The sequence below is a fragment of the Symphalangus syndactylus genome, chromosome 19, assembly GCF_028878055.3.
Source record: "Symphalangus syndactylus isolate Jambi chromosome 19, NHGRI_mSymSyn1-v2.1_pri, whole genome shotgun sequence".
Classification (NCBI taxonomy): Eukaryota; Metazoa; Chordata; class Mammalia; order Primates; family Hylobatidae; genus Symphalangus; species Symphalangus syndactylus.
The window spans coordinates 80,289,660-80,306,914 of NC_072434.2; the positions used below are offsets into that span (position 1 = coordinate 80,289,660).

The 17,255-nt window shown below is 37.3% G+C and overlaps 1 protein-coding gene across 4 annotated transcripts in view; it reads right to left on the reverse strand.

Moving 5' to 3' along the window:
* Positions 1-17,255, reverse strand: part of LYST (lysosomal trafficking regulator) — a 227,792-nt gene that overhangs the window by 157,682 nt on the left and 52,855 nt on the right. For all 4 annotated transcript variants that reach the window (XM_055235072.2, XM_055235071.2, XM_055235074.2 and 1 more), the window contains exon 3: positions 14,527-14,725. In XM_055235072.2, coding sequence (XP_055091047.1) covers positions 14,527-14,718 — 192 coding nt within the window. In that variant the 5' untranslated portion in view covers positions 14,719-14,725. The remainder of the gene's footprint in view (positions 1-14,526; positions 14,726-17,255) is intronic.

The window sequence follows — 17,255 nt, forward strand, 5'->3', positions numbered from 1 at the left end:
CAAGAACACAATCTCATTCACAATAGTCACAAAAAGAATAAAATACCTAGGAATACAGCTAACCAGGAAGGTGAAAGATTTCTACAATGAGAATTATAAAACATTGCTGAAAGAAATCAGAGATGACACAAACAAATGGAGAAACATTCCACATTCATGAATAGAAAGAAACAATATTGTTAAAATGGGGCCGGGCGAGGTGGCTCACACCTGTAATCCCAACGCTTTGGGAGGCTGAGGTGGGTGGATCACAAGGTCAAGAGATCGAGACCATCCTGGCCAACTGGTGAAACCCCATCTCTACTAAAAATACAAAAATTAGTTGGGCGTGGGGGTGCCTGACTGTATTCTTAGCTACTCAGGAGGCTGAGGCAGAAGAATCACTTGAACCCGGGAGGAGGAGAAAGCAGTGAGCCAAGATCACGCCACTGCACTCCAGCCTGGCAACAAAGTGAGACTCCAGCTCAAAAAAAAAAAAAAAGGCTGGGCGTGGTGGCTCACACCTGTAATGCCAGCACTTTGGGAGGCCAAGGCAGGTAGATCACAAGGTCAGGCGATCAAGACTATCCTGGCAAACACAGTAAAACTCCAACTCTACTAAAAATACAAAAAATTAGCCAGGCATGATGCCATGCGCCTGTAGTCCCAGCTACTCAGGAGCTGAGGCAGGAGAATCACTTGAACCTGGGAGGCGGAGGTTGCAGTGAGCCGAGATCACACCACTGCACTCCAGCCTGGGTGACAGAGAGAGACTCCATCAAAAAAAAAAAAAAAAAAAAAAAAGCCATACTGCCCAAAGCAATTTACAGATTCAATGCTATTCCAAACTACCAATGACATTCTTCAAAGAATTAGAAAAAGCTATTCTAAAATTCATATGGAATAAGAAAAGACTCTGAATAGCCAAAGCAATCCTATACAAAACGAGCAAAGCTAGAGGCATCACATTACTTGACTTCAAACAACTCTATGAGGCTATAGTAACTAAAACAGCATGGTACTGGTACAAAAACAGACACAGAGACCAATGGAACAGAACAGAGAGCCCAGAAATAAAGCTGCACACCTACAACCATCTGGAATATAACCTAAGAAACACCACCCTGGACATAGGCCCTGGCAAAGGTTTCATGACGAAGGATGCCAAAAGCAATCACGACGAAAACAAAAACTGACAAATGGGACTTAATTAAACTAAAGAGCTTCTGCACAGCAAAGGAAACTATCAACAGAGTAAACAGACAGCCTACAGAGTGGGAGAAAATATTTGCAAACCATGTATCTGACAAAGGTCTAATATACAGAATCTATAATGAACTTCAACAACTTTATAAGAAAAAGACAAACGACCCTATTAAGAAGTGGCCAAAGGACACGAACAGACACTTTTCAAAAGAAGACATACACGCGCCAACAAGCATATGAAAAAATGCTCAACATCACTACCCATTAGAGAAATGCAAATCAAAACCACAATGAGATACCATCTCACACCAGTCAGGATGGCTATTAAAAATGAAAAAAAGAAAAAAAAAAACATGCTGGTGAGGTTGTGGAGAAAAGAGAACACTCATACAACGCTGATGGGAACATAAGTTAGTTCAGCTATTGTGGAAAGCAATTTGGCAATTTCTCAAAGAACTTAAAACAGAACTACCATTCAACCCAGCAATCCCATTATTGGGTATATACCCAAAGGAATATAAATCATTCTACCATAAAGACAAACGTGTGCTTATGTTCACCACAGCACTATTCATAATAACAAATCAACCTAAATACCCATCAATGATAGACTGGATAAAGAAAATGTGGCACATATACATTATGAAATACTGTGCAGCCACAAAAAAGAACGAGATCATGTCCTTTGTAGCAATATGGATGGAGGCTGAGGTCATTATCCTAGGTGAACTAATAGAAACAGAAAACCAAATACTGCATGTTCTCACTTTATAAGTGGGAGCTAAACCTTGGGTACACATGGACACAAAGAAGGGAACAGACATTGGGGCCTCTTTCAGGATGGAGGGTGGGAGAAGGGTGAGGATCAAAAAACTATCAACTGGGTACCATACTTATCACCTGGGTGATGAAATAGTCTGCACACCAAACCCCATGACATGCAATCTACCTATATAACAAACCTGCACATGCACCCCTGAACCTAAAATAAAAGTTAAAAAAACATATTTGTTACCACAAAAATGATCTATTCATTAAGAGTTTGAAGGAATCCACTGGCAATAGAATTGTCCCTTAAGCGCTTGAAGGAGAAAATATGTAAGTTTTACAATATTTTCTGTGATGATTTTTTGAGATTTATACACATGTCAATTTTGCGATGTACATTTTTCCAGAAATTTGTCATTTCATGATTATTTTTGTCACTTCATGATTATAATTAACTTTAATCATTTCATGATTATTTTAACAGGAATTATATATTACAATCTTTTTTAAAAACAGAAAGAAGGAGAGTGGCTGAAACATACATAGCAAGAGGGAGAGGGCTAGGAGACAAGGCTGGAGGGTGTAGGTTGGACAGGTAGGCAGTGTCAGATCTAATGGGCCTTTGTGGACCACACAAAGGAGTTCAGGTTTATCTCTAAATATGATGGGAAACTTTCCCAAACATACTTCTCAGTCTTCTCTCAGGGCATGGACTCTAGGGCTCAGGCCCTAGTCCTCAGCAAACACCCCCTTTTCTGCCACCCAACACCTAACATGGAGTTGGGTATTCAATAACCATTCACTGCATGAATGACTTTAAATTTTAGATGCAAAATAAAACATATAAAAGGGCCCCATTTCCATGTGCTTTACTTCCAAATAATAAAACTAAAGATGTATAGATAACATTTCCATGTATAGCTCATACTCAGTATACCTCAACATTTTTAAAGATGCCAATAAAAATATACATGGTCTTTAAAAAAAAAAAAAGATACACCAATTTTTGGCACATCTTTCCGGTAGAGTCCTCCTAATCTGAGTCTTCATCTTTGGCAGGTGAACTAATAGCATTCTAATGGAGCTTGCAGAAACCTCAAGGGTCTGAGAAAGTGCTACGGACACACTGTACTGATAATTCAGCCCTTGCTCCACATACTGGCAAATCACCACTGCTGCGTGAATAGGCATTCCTGACTCCTGGCAGAGCTCTGCATGACACAAGGTCCTTCCCACTCAGCTGAGGACTTCTCAACTACCTTCAAGGCTCAGACCCAGCAACACCTCTTCTGTGGAGCTTCTCCTCCCACAGGAACCCAAGATTGCTGTTCTCCCCCTCAAGAGAAAGGAAGAACATTCCTGTTGCCCCCATTTCACCAAGTGAGTTAGTTCTTGCAAACCATGGGCCTTGAAAGAATGAGAACGAGGAGAGTGCAGATGTTTGGGTTTTGGCCCCTCTGCTGGAATTGTAGTCCTGAAGAGGGCATCCCGCACCACCCTGATGCCCAATATAGCACTGAGGGAAATGAGTCTTTGCTTCACATTTGATTACCACAATTTCAAACACAATTCATCATTGGGGAAGTTCTCTTCAATCCTCCAGGTGTATTACTTCTTTATTAGTATCTGGGTATCATTTATTCCCAGATTTATCCTTTCTGGTCCCAAAGAAACCACATTTGTAATTATGTCCTTTTAGAAGTGATATAATCCTTTACTCTTAATTTGTGGGCACCCTGGCAAATCAGAACTTGCAGCCCTCTATTTCAAACCAAGAGCTTATCTCCCAAGTTTTATCTCTCATGGTCCTTTGTACATACAGTAGTCACAGAATCCAGGGGAATGAGGTGTTCCCTCATGATATCCAAGTGGGAAGTTCCCAGTGTGCCATATTAGACAATATATGCCATGAACAGGTCCATTCCCTGCTATTTCTAGACCACCCAATCAAGAGAAATCAGCCAATAACAATAACATACCACTTATATTTAATACTTTTTTTTTTTTTTTTTGAGATGGAGTCTCGCTGTGTTGCCCAGGCTGGAGTGCAGTGGCGTGATCTCGGCTCACTGCAAGCTCCACCTCCCGGGTTCACACCATTCTCCTGCCTCAGCCTCCTGAGTAGCTAGGACTACAGGCACCTGCCACCACACCCGGCTAATTTTTTCATAATTTTAGTAGAGACGGGGTTTCACCGTGTTAGCCAGGATGGTCTCAATCTCCTGACCTCGTGATCCGCCCGCCTCAGCCTCCCAAAGTGCTGGGATTACAGGCATGAGCCACCGCGCCCGGCCAATACTTACATTTTTATGTCTTCCTTTTTACAGGGAAAATAACTGCGTTACACCTTTATAAAATTCCCCATAGAAACAACAAACAGTAAAATAACTTTCATTGAGGTAATTTTTCCATTCAAGAAACATATTTCCGGTACCAACAAGGTGCCAGGCACTGGCCCTTTTCATAACTATTGTTTAGACTGGGTTTTAAACTAATTGCCTATCCTAGCCATTCAGAAGAAGAAGTGGTGGGATGGGAGAAAATGGGCAAGTGAGTCAAAGGGGAAAGGGCTAAGATCACAAACCGGACTGATGTCTAGGAAGCTGCACAGGCAGATGGTCACCAGATGGCTAGGGTTCAAGGACTTCTGGATGACATGACAAAGAACTTGGACTCTATCCAGAATGTGATGGAAAGCTAATAGGTATTTCTTTTCTTTTCTTTTTTTTTTTTTTTTTTGAGACAAGGTTTCACTCTGTTACCCAGGCTGGAGTTCAGTGGCACAATCATGGCTCACTGTAACCTCCACTGCCCAGGCTCAGGTGATCCTCCCGCCCCAGCCTCCCAAGTAGCTGGGACTACAGGCACATGCCACCACACGAGTTAATTTTTGTATTTTTTTGTAGAGATGGGGTTTTGCCATGTTGCCTAGGCTGGTCTTGAACTCCTGGGCTCAAGCAATCTGTCTGCCTTGGCCTCCCAAAGTGCTAGGATTACAGGGGTGAACCACCACACCCAGCCTAATAGGTATTTTTGATATTACATTAAATCTGTATTTTGACATGCTAATTAAATTTGATTTTCCATGCATAAGCAGGAATATATGTGTATGGACTATTTAAGCCCTTTATTTCTTCTATCAGAATTTTATGATTATTTCTAATATATGTGTATATACACATATATGAAGGTTTCTACATTAGTACTACAAATAGGATCTTTCTCTTTCCTTTTCTTTTCTAGCTGTATAGCTGCAGCTAAAAACAAACATCTTTGCCTTATACTCCACAACTTTGTTGAATAGTTTTCTGGATGAGTTCTTGGATTTTTCCGTACACATTATTTTAAAAAATAGTATTTTTATTTCTCCATCTTTCCTACATTAGCTTTCATATTCCACTTTACCACTACATGTATTTAAAACATAATATCAAATGGAAATAGTAATAAAGAATTATGCTCGTATTGGTCCCACGTAGAACTTCTTATTAAAAATATTATTGACGTCTGGGCATGGTGGCTCACGCCTACAATCCCGGCTCTTTGGGAGGCCAAGGAGGGTGACTGCTTGAGCTCAGGAGCTCGAAAACGGTCTGGGCAACACGGTGAAACCCCATCTGTACAAAAAATACAAAAATTAGCTGGGCATAGTGATGCATGCCTGTAATCCCGGCTATTTGGGAGGCTGAGGTGGGAGGATTGCTTGAGCCTGGGAGGCAGAGGTTGCAGAGAGCTGAGATCGTGTCAATGCACTCCAGCCTGCGCGACAGTCTTTTTTTCTGAGACCCTGTCTCAAAAAAGAAAAAAAAAAATTGGTTCTTCTAATCTTTGTATATGAAAGAAATCCTCTATTCTAAGCTTAATTTGTTTTTAGACCTTTTATCAAATGTTTTTGATGAGTCAGGATAGTTATGTTATACGTACTGTTTTTCCCAGTGATAAACATGCTAACAGTTTTTCTTGAATTAGACCAGGAATTGCAACCTTTTTATGTAAAGAACCAGATAGTAAATATTTTAGACTTGGTGAGTCATATACGGTCTCTGTCGCATATTCTTCTGTTTAACAACCCTTTAAAAATGCAAAAACTATTCTTAGCTTGTACATTGTACAAAAACAAGTCAATGGCAACAGGATCGGCCTGTAGGCTGTAGTTTGCTCAGCCAGCTCCCATTCTGCCCCCACCTCCCCTTTAGGCAAACAGTGGTTATTAAATGGCCATAATACTCTTTGTTAAGACTCCAGAAAGACTTAGGTGGTAACTAGTAGACCCTATCACCTAGACAAAAGTACTACTAAGAATCTTCAGGGCATTGTTCTGTACAAAGCAGAGAGGGCTGTCTCAAAGACTATTATAGATGTGGCTTTTGAGGCATGGAGTGAACCCCACTAAGATTCACAGGAAACTCACAACATTTTAAAGAAAGTTGGTTATTAAAAGATACTAACAGCTTGGCCTAAAAGGGATAGGATAGACACAGTTCAAAACGAAAAAAGGCCTCAGGGCCCCCACTCTTTAACAGGCAGGAATTAGGGTGAGAAAGCTATATATTATGGGCTTTCTGTTATAGAAAAGAGAACATACCTCATAGGGTGGAACCAAGAGTCCTGGAGAGACATGGATTAGGGAATCACTCCCACAGAAGAAAAATATCTTCCCAGACCCTAGAACAGGGGCCATGACAACATGTGCTGACTGGATTTCAGGACTGCTACGGCCGAGAGATCGCTATGTTCCTCTCCTGTCCCTCTTCTTATTACAATTAACTTACTCCTATCTCATTATTGTATATAGGGCATATGCGGAGCAGATAACCTGTCTAATTCATAAGTTTCTCAATCAAGAAGAGCTGCAACAAAATTACTATATATGAAAGCCTCATGTGTATCCAGAACTGATGCATACCATGAGATCATCAATTCAAGACTGAGGTCATGATGGAATAATATATACTTCAAGAGGCGTAGAGGGAAGTGAGTGTAGGAGGAATAATAATAATTTTAGTCAGAGAAGAGACCATGGTAGGTTAAACACAGCTACAAATCAATTGCAGTTCCTCCTATCAAGTGATAGAGCTATTTCCCCATCCCTAAATCTGAGCTGACCTTGTGACTAGCTTTGACCAATAGAATGTGATCAACATGTTGTTGTGACTTCTTGCAGCTTCTGCACCCTCTTGGAATGTTTCCATTATCATGTAAATAAGCTGAGTCTAGCCTACCGAAAGATGAGAAGCCATGTGGATGAGAACTGAGGCAGTCTGGCCAACAGCCCCACCCAATAGCCCTCAGTTAATCTGCTAACTGACTGCAAACTCAGATGTAAGACCAGCTGATACCTCAAGGAGCCAAAGTGGCTATTCCAGCTGAGCCATGCCAGAACTGCCGACTCAACAGAATCACGAGCAAATAAATCATTGTTTTATGCCACTAAGTTTTGGAACATGGTCTGTTACACTACAATCAACTGATATATTCATTGCTTCAATCAGTCTGGGTGGATAATTGGGGGATTAATTAAAAGGGGAATCATTCAATGAATTTTCTACTCTCTATGGATAGCACCACTGTCGAGTGGTTAAGATTTCCACTGCGATCACACTCTCACTACTCCAAGAAGTAGGAATGCCAACATCCCCTACATCCTCTCATTCCTGTCAGACCAATCATGCATAGATAGAACTAGGTTTGTGTGTGAACAGAAACTGTAGAACTAGATACAGTAAATTAATGCTCATTTATTATTACCTTTACTACATTTAAAAGTTTGCATTATTCTCCCATTGAAACAACTCTTGCCAATTTTACCATTAACTCACTTGTCAAATCTGAAGAATAATTCTCATTGCCTATTCCCTTGCTTTAAAATTTCCCCAATGTTTTCAGAATAAAATTAAGACTTCTTAACATGGTATACAAGGCTTGCCATGTCATGGCCTCTGCCCTTCAGGTCTCCCCACTAGCCAATCCCCGTTTTACCAAAAGCAAAGCAAAGTTCAGCTTCGCAGTAACTTCACTAAACTACTTGTAGTTCATTGAATGTGCTGTGTTTTCTCTAGTCCCCATGTTTTTTCATGTGCAATTCTCTGGTCTAGTGTTTCCTGCCTCTTTACATTGCCGATTCCTACTTAGGGATGTCAATATCTAAGAAGCAGTTCCTGATGACCCCTCTCCACTACATTCACCAAATACTTTTTATACTGTTTTGTCATCATTTATTTATCTATCTCTTCAAAAGCGAAGAGCTCCTGGTAAAGACGGTCGCTGTCACTTCATCTCCGCATCTAGCAGAGGTGCTGGGCCATAGTAGGTACTTAATGGTCTGCTGAGTAAAGCAGTGAATAAACTGTAGCCACACTTCTAAAGGTCTGATATTTTTCTGTTTATTTTATATATCACTACAGGTAGGCCATTTCAGCAGTACTATACATTAAAGAGATAATACTACAAAAATGTAGGAAGAATAAAGTACTCTCCTACATAGAAAATAGCCAAAGATTTTTAAAAACCTATTATAATGTTTGAATTATATTTTGTTCATAAATGTACAACCCCCTTTGGTAAAACTCCACATTTTACTCAGCAACATAAGTAACAACTTTATAAAACATCCACAGAGTGCAGTAGGTATGGAAATTATGTATCACTGAAATTTTAAAAAGTAGTATTTATAACACATGGTCATGTATCTAGTCCAATTTTGATATATATGTTGGCAATAGGGCATAGAAGAAACCAGAAGCCATTATTTTCAAATATTACACAGAGAAAATTTTTATATTGGAAGGATCCCTTAAGTCATCCAGCTGAATGTCCTTACGTTACTGATGAGGGTACTGTGCTCTGGAGCAATTAAGTGACTAACTAAAGTCACTCATCTAGTTGATATGGGTGCTGAGATTAAAAGCAAAGATAGGCTGGGCATGGTGGTGTGGTAGAAATATTCAACTTTGTCATCTTTAACCATTAAAAAGAATGTTTTTGATATTTAAAAAGAGTATTTTTCCCTAAGAATAAGTAGATTAAAATTTGTGTATAATAAATTATGAACAAAATGGAGTTTATTCCAGGAATGCAAACATTTAAAAACTACCGCCGGGCACAGTGACTCACACCTGTAATCCCAGCACTTTGGGTGGCTGAGGCGGGTGGATCATGAGGTCAGGAGTTCAAGACCAGCCTGGCCAAGATGGTGAAACCCCGTCTCTACTAAAACTACAAAAATTAGCCAGGTGTGGTGGCAGGCGCCTATAATCCCAGCTACTAGGGAGGCTGGGGCAGGAGAATCACTTAAACCTGGATGTCAGAGGTTGCAGTGAGCCAAGGTTGCGCCACTGCACTCCAGCCTGGGCGACAGAGTTGAGACTCCGTCTCAAAAACAACAACAACAACAACAACAACAACAACAACTATCAAGATAACTCCCCTACATTACAGAATAAAAAAGAAAAATCATATGATAGTTTCAACAGATGCAGAAAAGGCATTTGACAAAATTCAACATCCATTCAGTATAAAAACTCTCAACAAATTGGGAATGGAAGAAAATTCCCTCATTCTGATAAAAGGTGTCTAAGAAAAACTGAGAGTTCATATCACATTTAATGGTGAAATACCTCATGCTTCTCCTTAGGTCAGACACTAAACCAGGATGTCCACTTTCACTACTTCCATCTGTACTAGAAGCCAGTGCAAAAGTCAAGAAAGCAAAATAAAAGGCATACAGATTGGGAAAAAAGTAAAATTGTCATTCACAGATGACATTATTATTTACATACAAAATCCTAGGGAATCTACGCAAAGTTTCAAGATCTAATGAATGAATTTAGCAAAGGCACAGGACACAAGGTCAACATACGAAAAGCAATTGTATTTCTATGAGCAACAAACAACAGGAAAATAAAAAATTTAAATACCATTTATAATAGCATAAAAAAGGAATAAAATATTAGAATAAATTTAACCAAACAACAGGCAGGACCTCTACAATGAAAACCACTCAACAGTGCAGAGAAACAAACTAAAGAAGACATAAATAGAGTTTGATATCATGTTCATGCATTGAAAAACTCAACATTGTTAAGTGTCAATTCTCTGTAAACTGATTTATAGATTCAATGCCATCTCAAGTGAAATCCTAGTGTGCATTTTGTGAAATAACAAGTTGATTCTAAAATTTATATGAAAATATGAAGGATCTAGAATGGCCAAACTTTCTTTAAAAACAAGAACAAAATTAGACAACTTACAACATCTAATTTGCAAACTTATTTTTATAAAAGCTACAGTAATCTAGACAGGGCACTGATAAAAGACTACAGGAAAGATCAGTGGAACACAATGCAGTCTAGAAAGACCCATAAATATAGAAAAAGAAAAGGTGCTCAACATCATTAATTGCCAGAAAAATGCAAATTAAACCTACAATGAGAAACTACTTCATATTCACTTAGAATGACTAACACTAAAAAGACTGGCAATATCAAATATTAGAGAGGATATAGAACTGGAATTCTCATACACTGCTGGTAAGAATGAAACATGGTGCAACTACTTTGCAAAAACAGTTGGGCAGTTTCTTACAAAATTAAACAAACGTTATCCTTTGCCCACAAATTGTATGCCTACATATTTACCCAGGAGAAATGAAAATATATCCAAGGACTTTTATAGGAATGTTCAAAGCAGCTTTATTCATAATAGCCAAATGCATACAGCTCAAAAGATTAAACAGCAGGTGAATGGTTAAACAAATTACAGTACACCCTTACAATGAAATACTAATCAGAAATTAAAAAGTAGTGAACTACTGAATTATGCAACAACATGGATGAATTTCAGAGACATGAGACTACATACTACATGATTCCAAAGCTACATTTAGATGCTAAAAGTCACAACAGTGGTGGTCTTGCAGTGAGTGAAGGGGAGGGACGGACTGAAAAAAAGGCATGACAAAACTTTCTAAGGTGGCGGAAATATTCTAAACAATGATCTGGGTGGTGACGACACAGGTGTAAATATTTGGATTTTGTTTTGTTTTTTTAAGACAGGGTTTCACTCTGTCACCCAGGCCAGAGTGCGGTGGCACGACCATGGCTCACTGCAGCCTTGATCCCCTCAGGCTCAAGCAATCCTCTCACCTCAGCCTCCTGAGTACTGGGACTATAGGCACACACCACCACACCTGGCTAATTTTTGTATTTTTTTGTAGAGATGGGGTTTTGCCATGTTGCCCAGGCTGGTCTCAAACTCCAGGCCTCAAGTAATCCACCTACCTTGGCCTCCCAAAGGATTGGGACTACTGATGTGAGGTGTATTTGTCACTATTCATCTAACTACATACACATTATCTGTGCATTTACTGTATATAAATTATACCTCAATACAAAGTCTATTTAGTTCTTTATATTAAATGTCTATTAATAAGCTGGGTGCAGTGGCTCATACCTGTAATCCTAGCACTTTGGGAGGCCATGGTGGGCAAATCACTTGGGGCCAGAAGTTTGAGACCAGCCTGGCCAACATCGCAAAACCCTGTTTCTACTAAAAATATTTTAAAAAATTAGCCCGGGCGTGGTGGCGCATGTCTGTAATCCCAGCTACTTAGGTAGCTGAGACATGACAACCTCTAGAACCCTGGAGGCTGAGGTTACAGTGAGCCATGATTGTGCCACTGCACTCCAGCCTGGGTGAAAAAGTGACACTCTGTCTCAAAAATAAATAAATATTAATAAAGCAAAAGGACTACAGTTGGTGGGAAAGGGCTTAAATCACCCCAGAGTACTCAGGAAGTGCTCCTATTCATGAGAAGCACAGATAGAAAAACTAAATTTCCTCCTAAAACATACAATTGTGTGTCTAGTGTTATGATTTCATCTTAAATGATAAAATCTCATTCAATTAATTCCCCTTAAAAACTCAAACATTCTTTCTCCATTTCCTAATTGAAAGAACTAAATGTTGATAAAGGCCTATGTTTTAAATGGCTATTTATTTTCACTCCAAAGGCACATCTACTATTCCTACTATTATTGCTACAGATATTCCAAAAAGTGACTAGGTGGAAAGAAGGGATTAAAAAATACCACCACAGGAAAAAAATATTTAACTTATGACCTAAATAATTTTAGTCATTTAATACCTTAAAATATATCTTATGACTTAAAAGAGAAAGTATTCTCTTTACCATATATACAAAGAAAATATCATATTTGGAATCCAATAGATTTGGATCCAGTATACATAAAGAACTGCTACAACTGATGATAAATAAATAACCTGACCTTAAAAATGGTACAAAACTTTTAAACAGACATTCATAAAAGAAGATATACAAATGGCCAATAAGCAAATGAAAAAATGCTCAACATCATTAGTTGTTAGAGGAATGTGAACTAAAACTACAATAAGATACTACTTCATATTCTTTTAGAATGGCTAACACTACAGACTAGCAAAATATTCCCAAAAGAGAAACTATTGCTGCTGTTATGACATGAATTATTTCAGTCATTTAGTAATACATTAAAAGACATTTCATGACATAAAAGAGAAAGCATAAAATCTGGAGAGATAGAAAGTAGATTAGTGTTTGTTTAGGGGTAGGAGAATGGAAGGGATAGGGGAACGATAGCTAAAGGGTATGGAGTTTCTTTTGGAGGTGATGAAAATATTCCAAAATTAACTGTGGTGACAGATGCACTTATCTGTGACTACATTAAAAGCCACTGAATTGTACACATAAAATGGGTGAATTTTAAGATATCTGAATTATATCTCAATAATGTTATTTTTAATAATGCTGTTATTAAGATTTTGATTGGGATTAAATTGGGATCTACAGATTTGGAGAAAACATGTATGTTTATAATATTGATTCTTTCAATACATGAACATTATATAATGCTCCAATTATTTGGGTCTTCTTTAGTTTCTCTCAATAATGTTTTATAGAATTCCATGCAGAAGTACTGTACATATTTTATTAGAGTCATTCCTCTATATTTACTATTACTGATGCTATTTATATGGTATATTTTAAAAATGACAAAGCATTGAATTTTTTTATTGTGGGGAAGAAGAAGAACAGAGCATGGTGTACATATTAAATAATCAAAATTTCAAAATAAATCACTATACATGGTCTAACATGATTTTTTCTGATTTTAAATTTTATTTACAGAAAAGTCATACAAATATATAAAAATAAAATTATATTAAATCACTCATTTAACAAATCACATTCATGAAAAGGAATAAAAATACATAAACTTGGCTGGGTGCAGTGGCTCACACCTGTAATCCCAGCACTTTGGGAGGCCAACGGGGGTAGACTGCTTGAGGTCAGGAGTTTAAGACCAGCTGGCCAACACGGTGAAACCCCATCTCTACTGAAAATACAAAAATTCGCTGGGTGTGGTGGTGCACACTTGTAGTCCCAGCTACTTAGGTGGCTGACACACGAGAATCACTTGAACCCGGAGGCGGAGGCTGCAGTGAGCTGAGATCGCACCACTGCATTCCAGCCTGGGCGACAGAGCGAGACTCTGTGTCTCAAAAAAAACCATAAACCTACAAATGTCCTGAAAAATTCCATGACAAGTACATGCTTCCTAATTTGTATTTGCGGTGTTCCTTAGCTTACAGTGAAAACAGAGGTACTGTTTTAGTCTCCATATTTCCTCAATATATGTATTTATTAGCAAAATGTTTTCATAGCAAAGAAATTTTATTTAATGATGGCCAATTTTACATCTAAAGCTGGTAATATTCAAAGTGTTAAAAAAACCATCATATTGGTGTTACACTTTATTATTTTTTTAACTAACTATATTAATTAGTTCCCTGAAAGCAGATTGTAGAGTTTTACATTCACAAAATAATTATTCATTTTCTACTAAAATGAAATAAAGATATAAATCACATTTGGCCTTAAAATTAATTTATGTGAGTACTTAATGTTTTCTGGATCTGTTTTCTCATCTGTAAAAGAAGGTTAGATGAAAACATCTAGTCTCAACTGGTTTTAAAACTGTTAATTTTATAATAAGAAAACAGCAAAACCATATGGTCATACCATACTTTAAGCCAAAAACGTTTGAAAAATTAGATGTATACAAGCTAAAGGACTCAGTAATTATTAGTTCTCATAAAAGGACTCTGCTTTCACTCCAGAATTAGCAGCCTCCAAAAATTTTTCAAAAACATACTTGATATTTATTGAAAATGAAAATTCATCATGTTTCTGACATAAGATACAGGGATATAAGATTATGTCTTATATTTCTACTAAGAACCATAGTTATCTCACTGATATTATGATAAAAAGCATAGTATATATGAAACCATTTAGTTCTTAGGCAATTCATAATTCTAAGATATTTCAGATGTTTTGAAAGTATTCAAATAAACAATATGGTTATAAATAGGTCCACTTTTTTTTTAGTGGAATAATGTGAAAGACTGGACTTTATCTCAAGGAGGCTTCAGAAACTATGTAATCCAAAACCATGTAGCTATAGTTAACTATCATATATTGATGAAAATAAGTATTTGATATAAAAATGTTACCTGATCAATTATAGAATTTAGCTTGGTAAGTAACAGAAATCCTCGACCATGGACAAGGTACTGTCCAAGGGTTGCCATGTGCGTCTCCTCCTCTTCTTCCTCCCTGGCCTCCACCCTCTGGACCACTGCATTGCAAAGCCGGTTGACATCAGTCAGAAATTCACGTGCCAATGAGTTACTGTCGGTGCTCATGACCGAGCTATAAAATAAATATTACAAAAAAAAAGATTAGGAAAACAAATACAAATTTACTTTTAAAACTATGTGTTTTTGTTGTTTGTTTCTAACTGAAGATTGGCTTAAAATTACTGGGAATTGGTACTTAACCCTATAATATTTTCAGGCATAGTTCTGACCTAGTCAGGTGCTTCTTAGATAATTCCTGCCATGGCAGAAATGAATCCCAGGTTTGAAATACCTGAGCATAGCTGAGAATGGGTAAGTAACAGCACCTGGACAGAAGACATTTTCTCTTTTTAAGAGAGAAGACTTTCTTTCTTAAATACAATAAAAATAAATCCATTACTTATAAAATGTTCTTGGTTTACATATTTTATAATAAATTGGTATTTTAAAAATATAACCCATTTTTCACTTGATAGAGCCCACCAATCACTGACCCATCCTCCCCAAACACCAAAGTTCAGTTAATAAAAAGGATTTCCAATCAGGTGAATAAAAGCTGAATAATTCTAACAGCTAAAGTTATGCCACTTCACTTCTTATGACGTATTTAAATCAAATAAAGGGTAATGTGACATTTTAAGATTAAGGAAAATAAGGTACAGCAAACAGAATGGGGGAACATAAATACAGAGAAAAATGTACAAATTTCCAGAAGGGAAAAACCATGAACAACAAAATCCCCAAGGAGTTTCAAAATAGTTTCATCTCTGGGCTAAAAGTAATTTTGAGGTATCCAGTAACCTTTAAAAGATGTTTAACATAGAGATGTTAAGTTAAATAAGACATGTATTGCCTTACCTCCCTTCACCCACTTCAAGGGGAAGCCCTCCCCACAGTCCCTGCTGAGAGGGCAGTGCATATATGACTATGCCTCTTGCCAAGAGGCACAGTCAGGCTCTGGGCCCCACTTCAGCTACAATCCATGCTCATCACAAGATGTGACTTGTATAGTGTGGGCTGCAAAGAGGACCTGGACTAATCAGGTTTTCTTTCTCTCTCGGGAATTTAAACTAAAGGGATATAGTTGATGTGCTGAAAGGTCACACAGAGATGGGGCTGTGGTAGTCATTATGAGGTAGCTGAGGGTCAGAAGCCAACTAGGTAAAAATGAACCAACGGGATACAAAGAGAAGTAGATAAACATGAAAGGGAAATACCAGAGAAATTCCTAATACTACCTTAGTTCCTGTTCATTCTGGGACCTCATAGTTTAATTCTTTGATTCCCATCAGAATTCTAGGTATTACAGTAACTCTCTTTTAGTATAACAAATGTCAATATTTTTAATATTTTTGAATATTAGAAAGGCAGAAAAATATAAAGTACATCTCTCATTCTAAAATGCGGCAATAACCTCTATTATATATTAATATTGGTTCTTTATATGCTTTCAGAAAGTAAAATTATTCAATAATCCAATAACCTAATTTATGTTCATATTTATCCAACTTTAATATATTTCATTGAATCTGTTAATAATTTTAGGATACATAATTACTTAGTACACCACTAAAAAAGAATTAAACTATGCCACAATGCTTCTTATCACATAAAATTTCCCTACAATATCACCTTCTGGGCCATCAAGACCATTCATGACACAGCACTTAAGAGAACTGCACAAGTGTTTCTGGGATTTTCCTTCAAAGCTACTAACGTCATTCTATAAATTTATATGCTGGTGCTTTCTTGATCTTACCAGATGGTATCAGCAGAAAGTTTCAGAAAACAACCAGGAAAACATTTAAAACTCAACAGGTATAGTACCAGCAATGCACAGAAGTCTGCTGAAGCACTGACAATGTGAAAGTCTATGGTCAAGTGCACTCATGTGCAGGCCAGGTCAACTACTTCACAAGTGCTTATAAGACACCATCCATTGCAAGATACACTGCAACTTTAGAAATATTAAAAATGTGAAAAACTGAAAAATTATGGGAATAATTAAGTCTATCTTCTAGAAATTAAGATAATGGAAATCAATATAAATTTTTAGATATAAAAGTTAATGCCATATCAGTAAAAGGCATTATAATCTCAACAGAAATGTATGTTTTTTCCTGATTTAAAAATGTACCTAAAATATATACATGTTTATATGAATAGGTTAGTGTATATACATGATCTATTACTTGCTTTTATTTCATTTAGATATATTGAAAAACATTTCACATGAGCTCTCACTCTTTAATAGCTGTATGGCATACTGCTACATGTAAATACCACATATATTGCATTATATTATAGTTTACTATGTAGCCAATCTCTTATTTTTGAATAGATTGTTTCTAGCTTTTTATTATCGTAAACAAAGCTACAATTAACACCCTTATACTATTTGCACCTTTATCTTATTTCCTTGAAGTAGAAATTGCTGTTATTTCATAAGGTAGGTTTTACATATTTCTTGTTAGGTTTACTCCAAGGCACTTTATATTTTTGCCATTATTATGAATGCGATTTTGTTTTCCATTATATATTCTAGGATTTAAAACTGGTATATAAGGCCGGGCGCGGTGGCTCACGCTTGTAATCCCAGCACT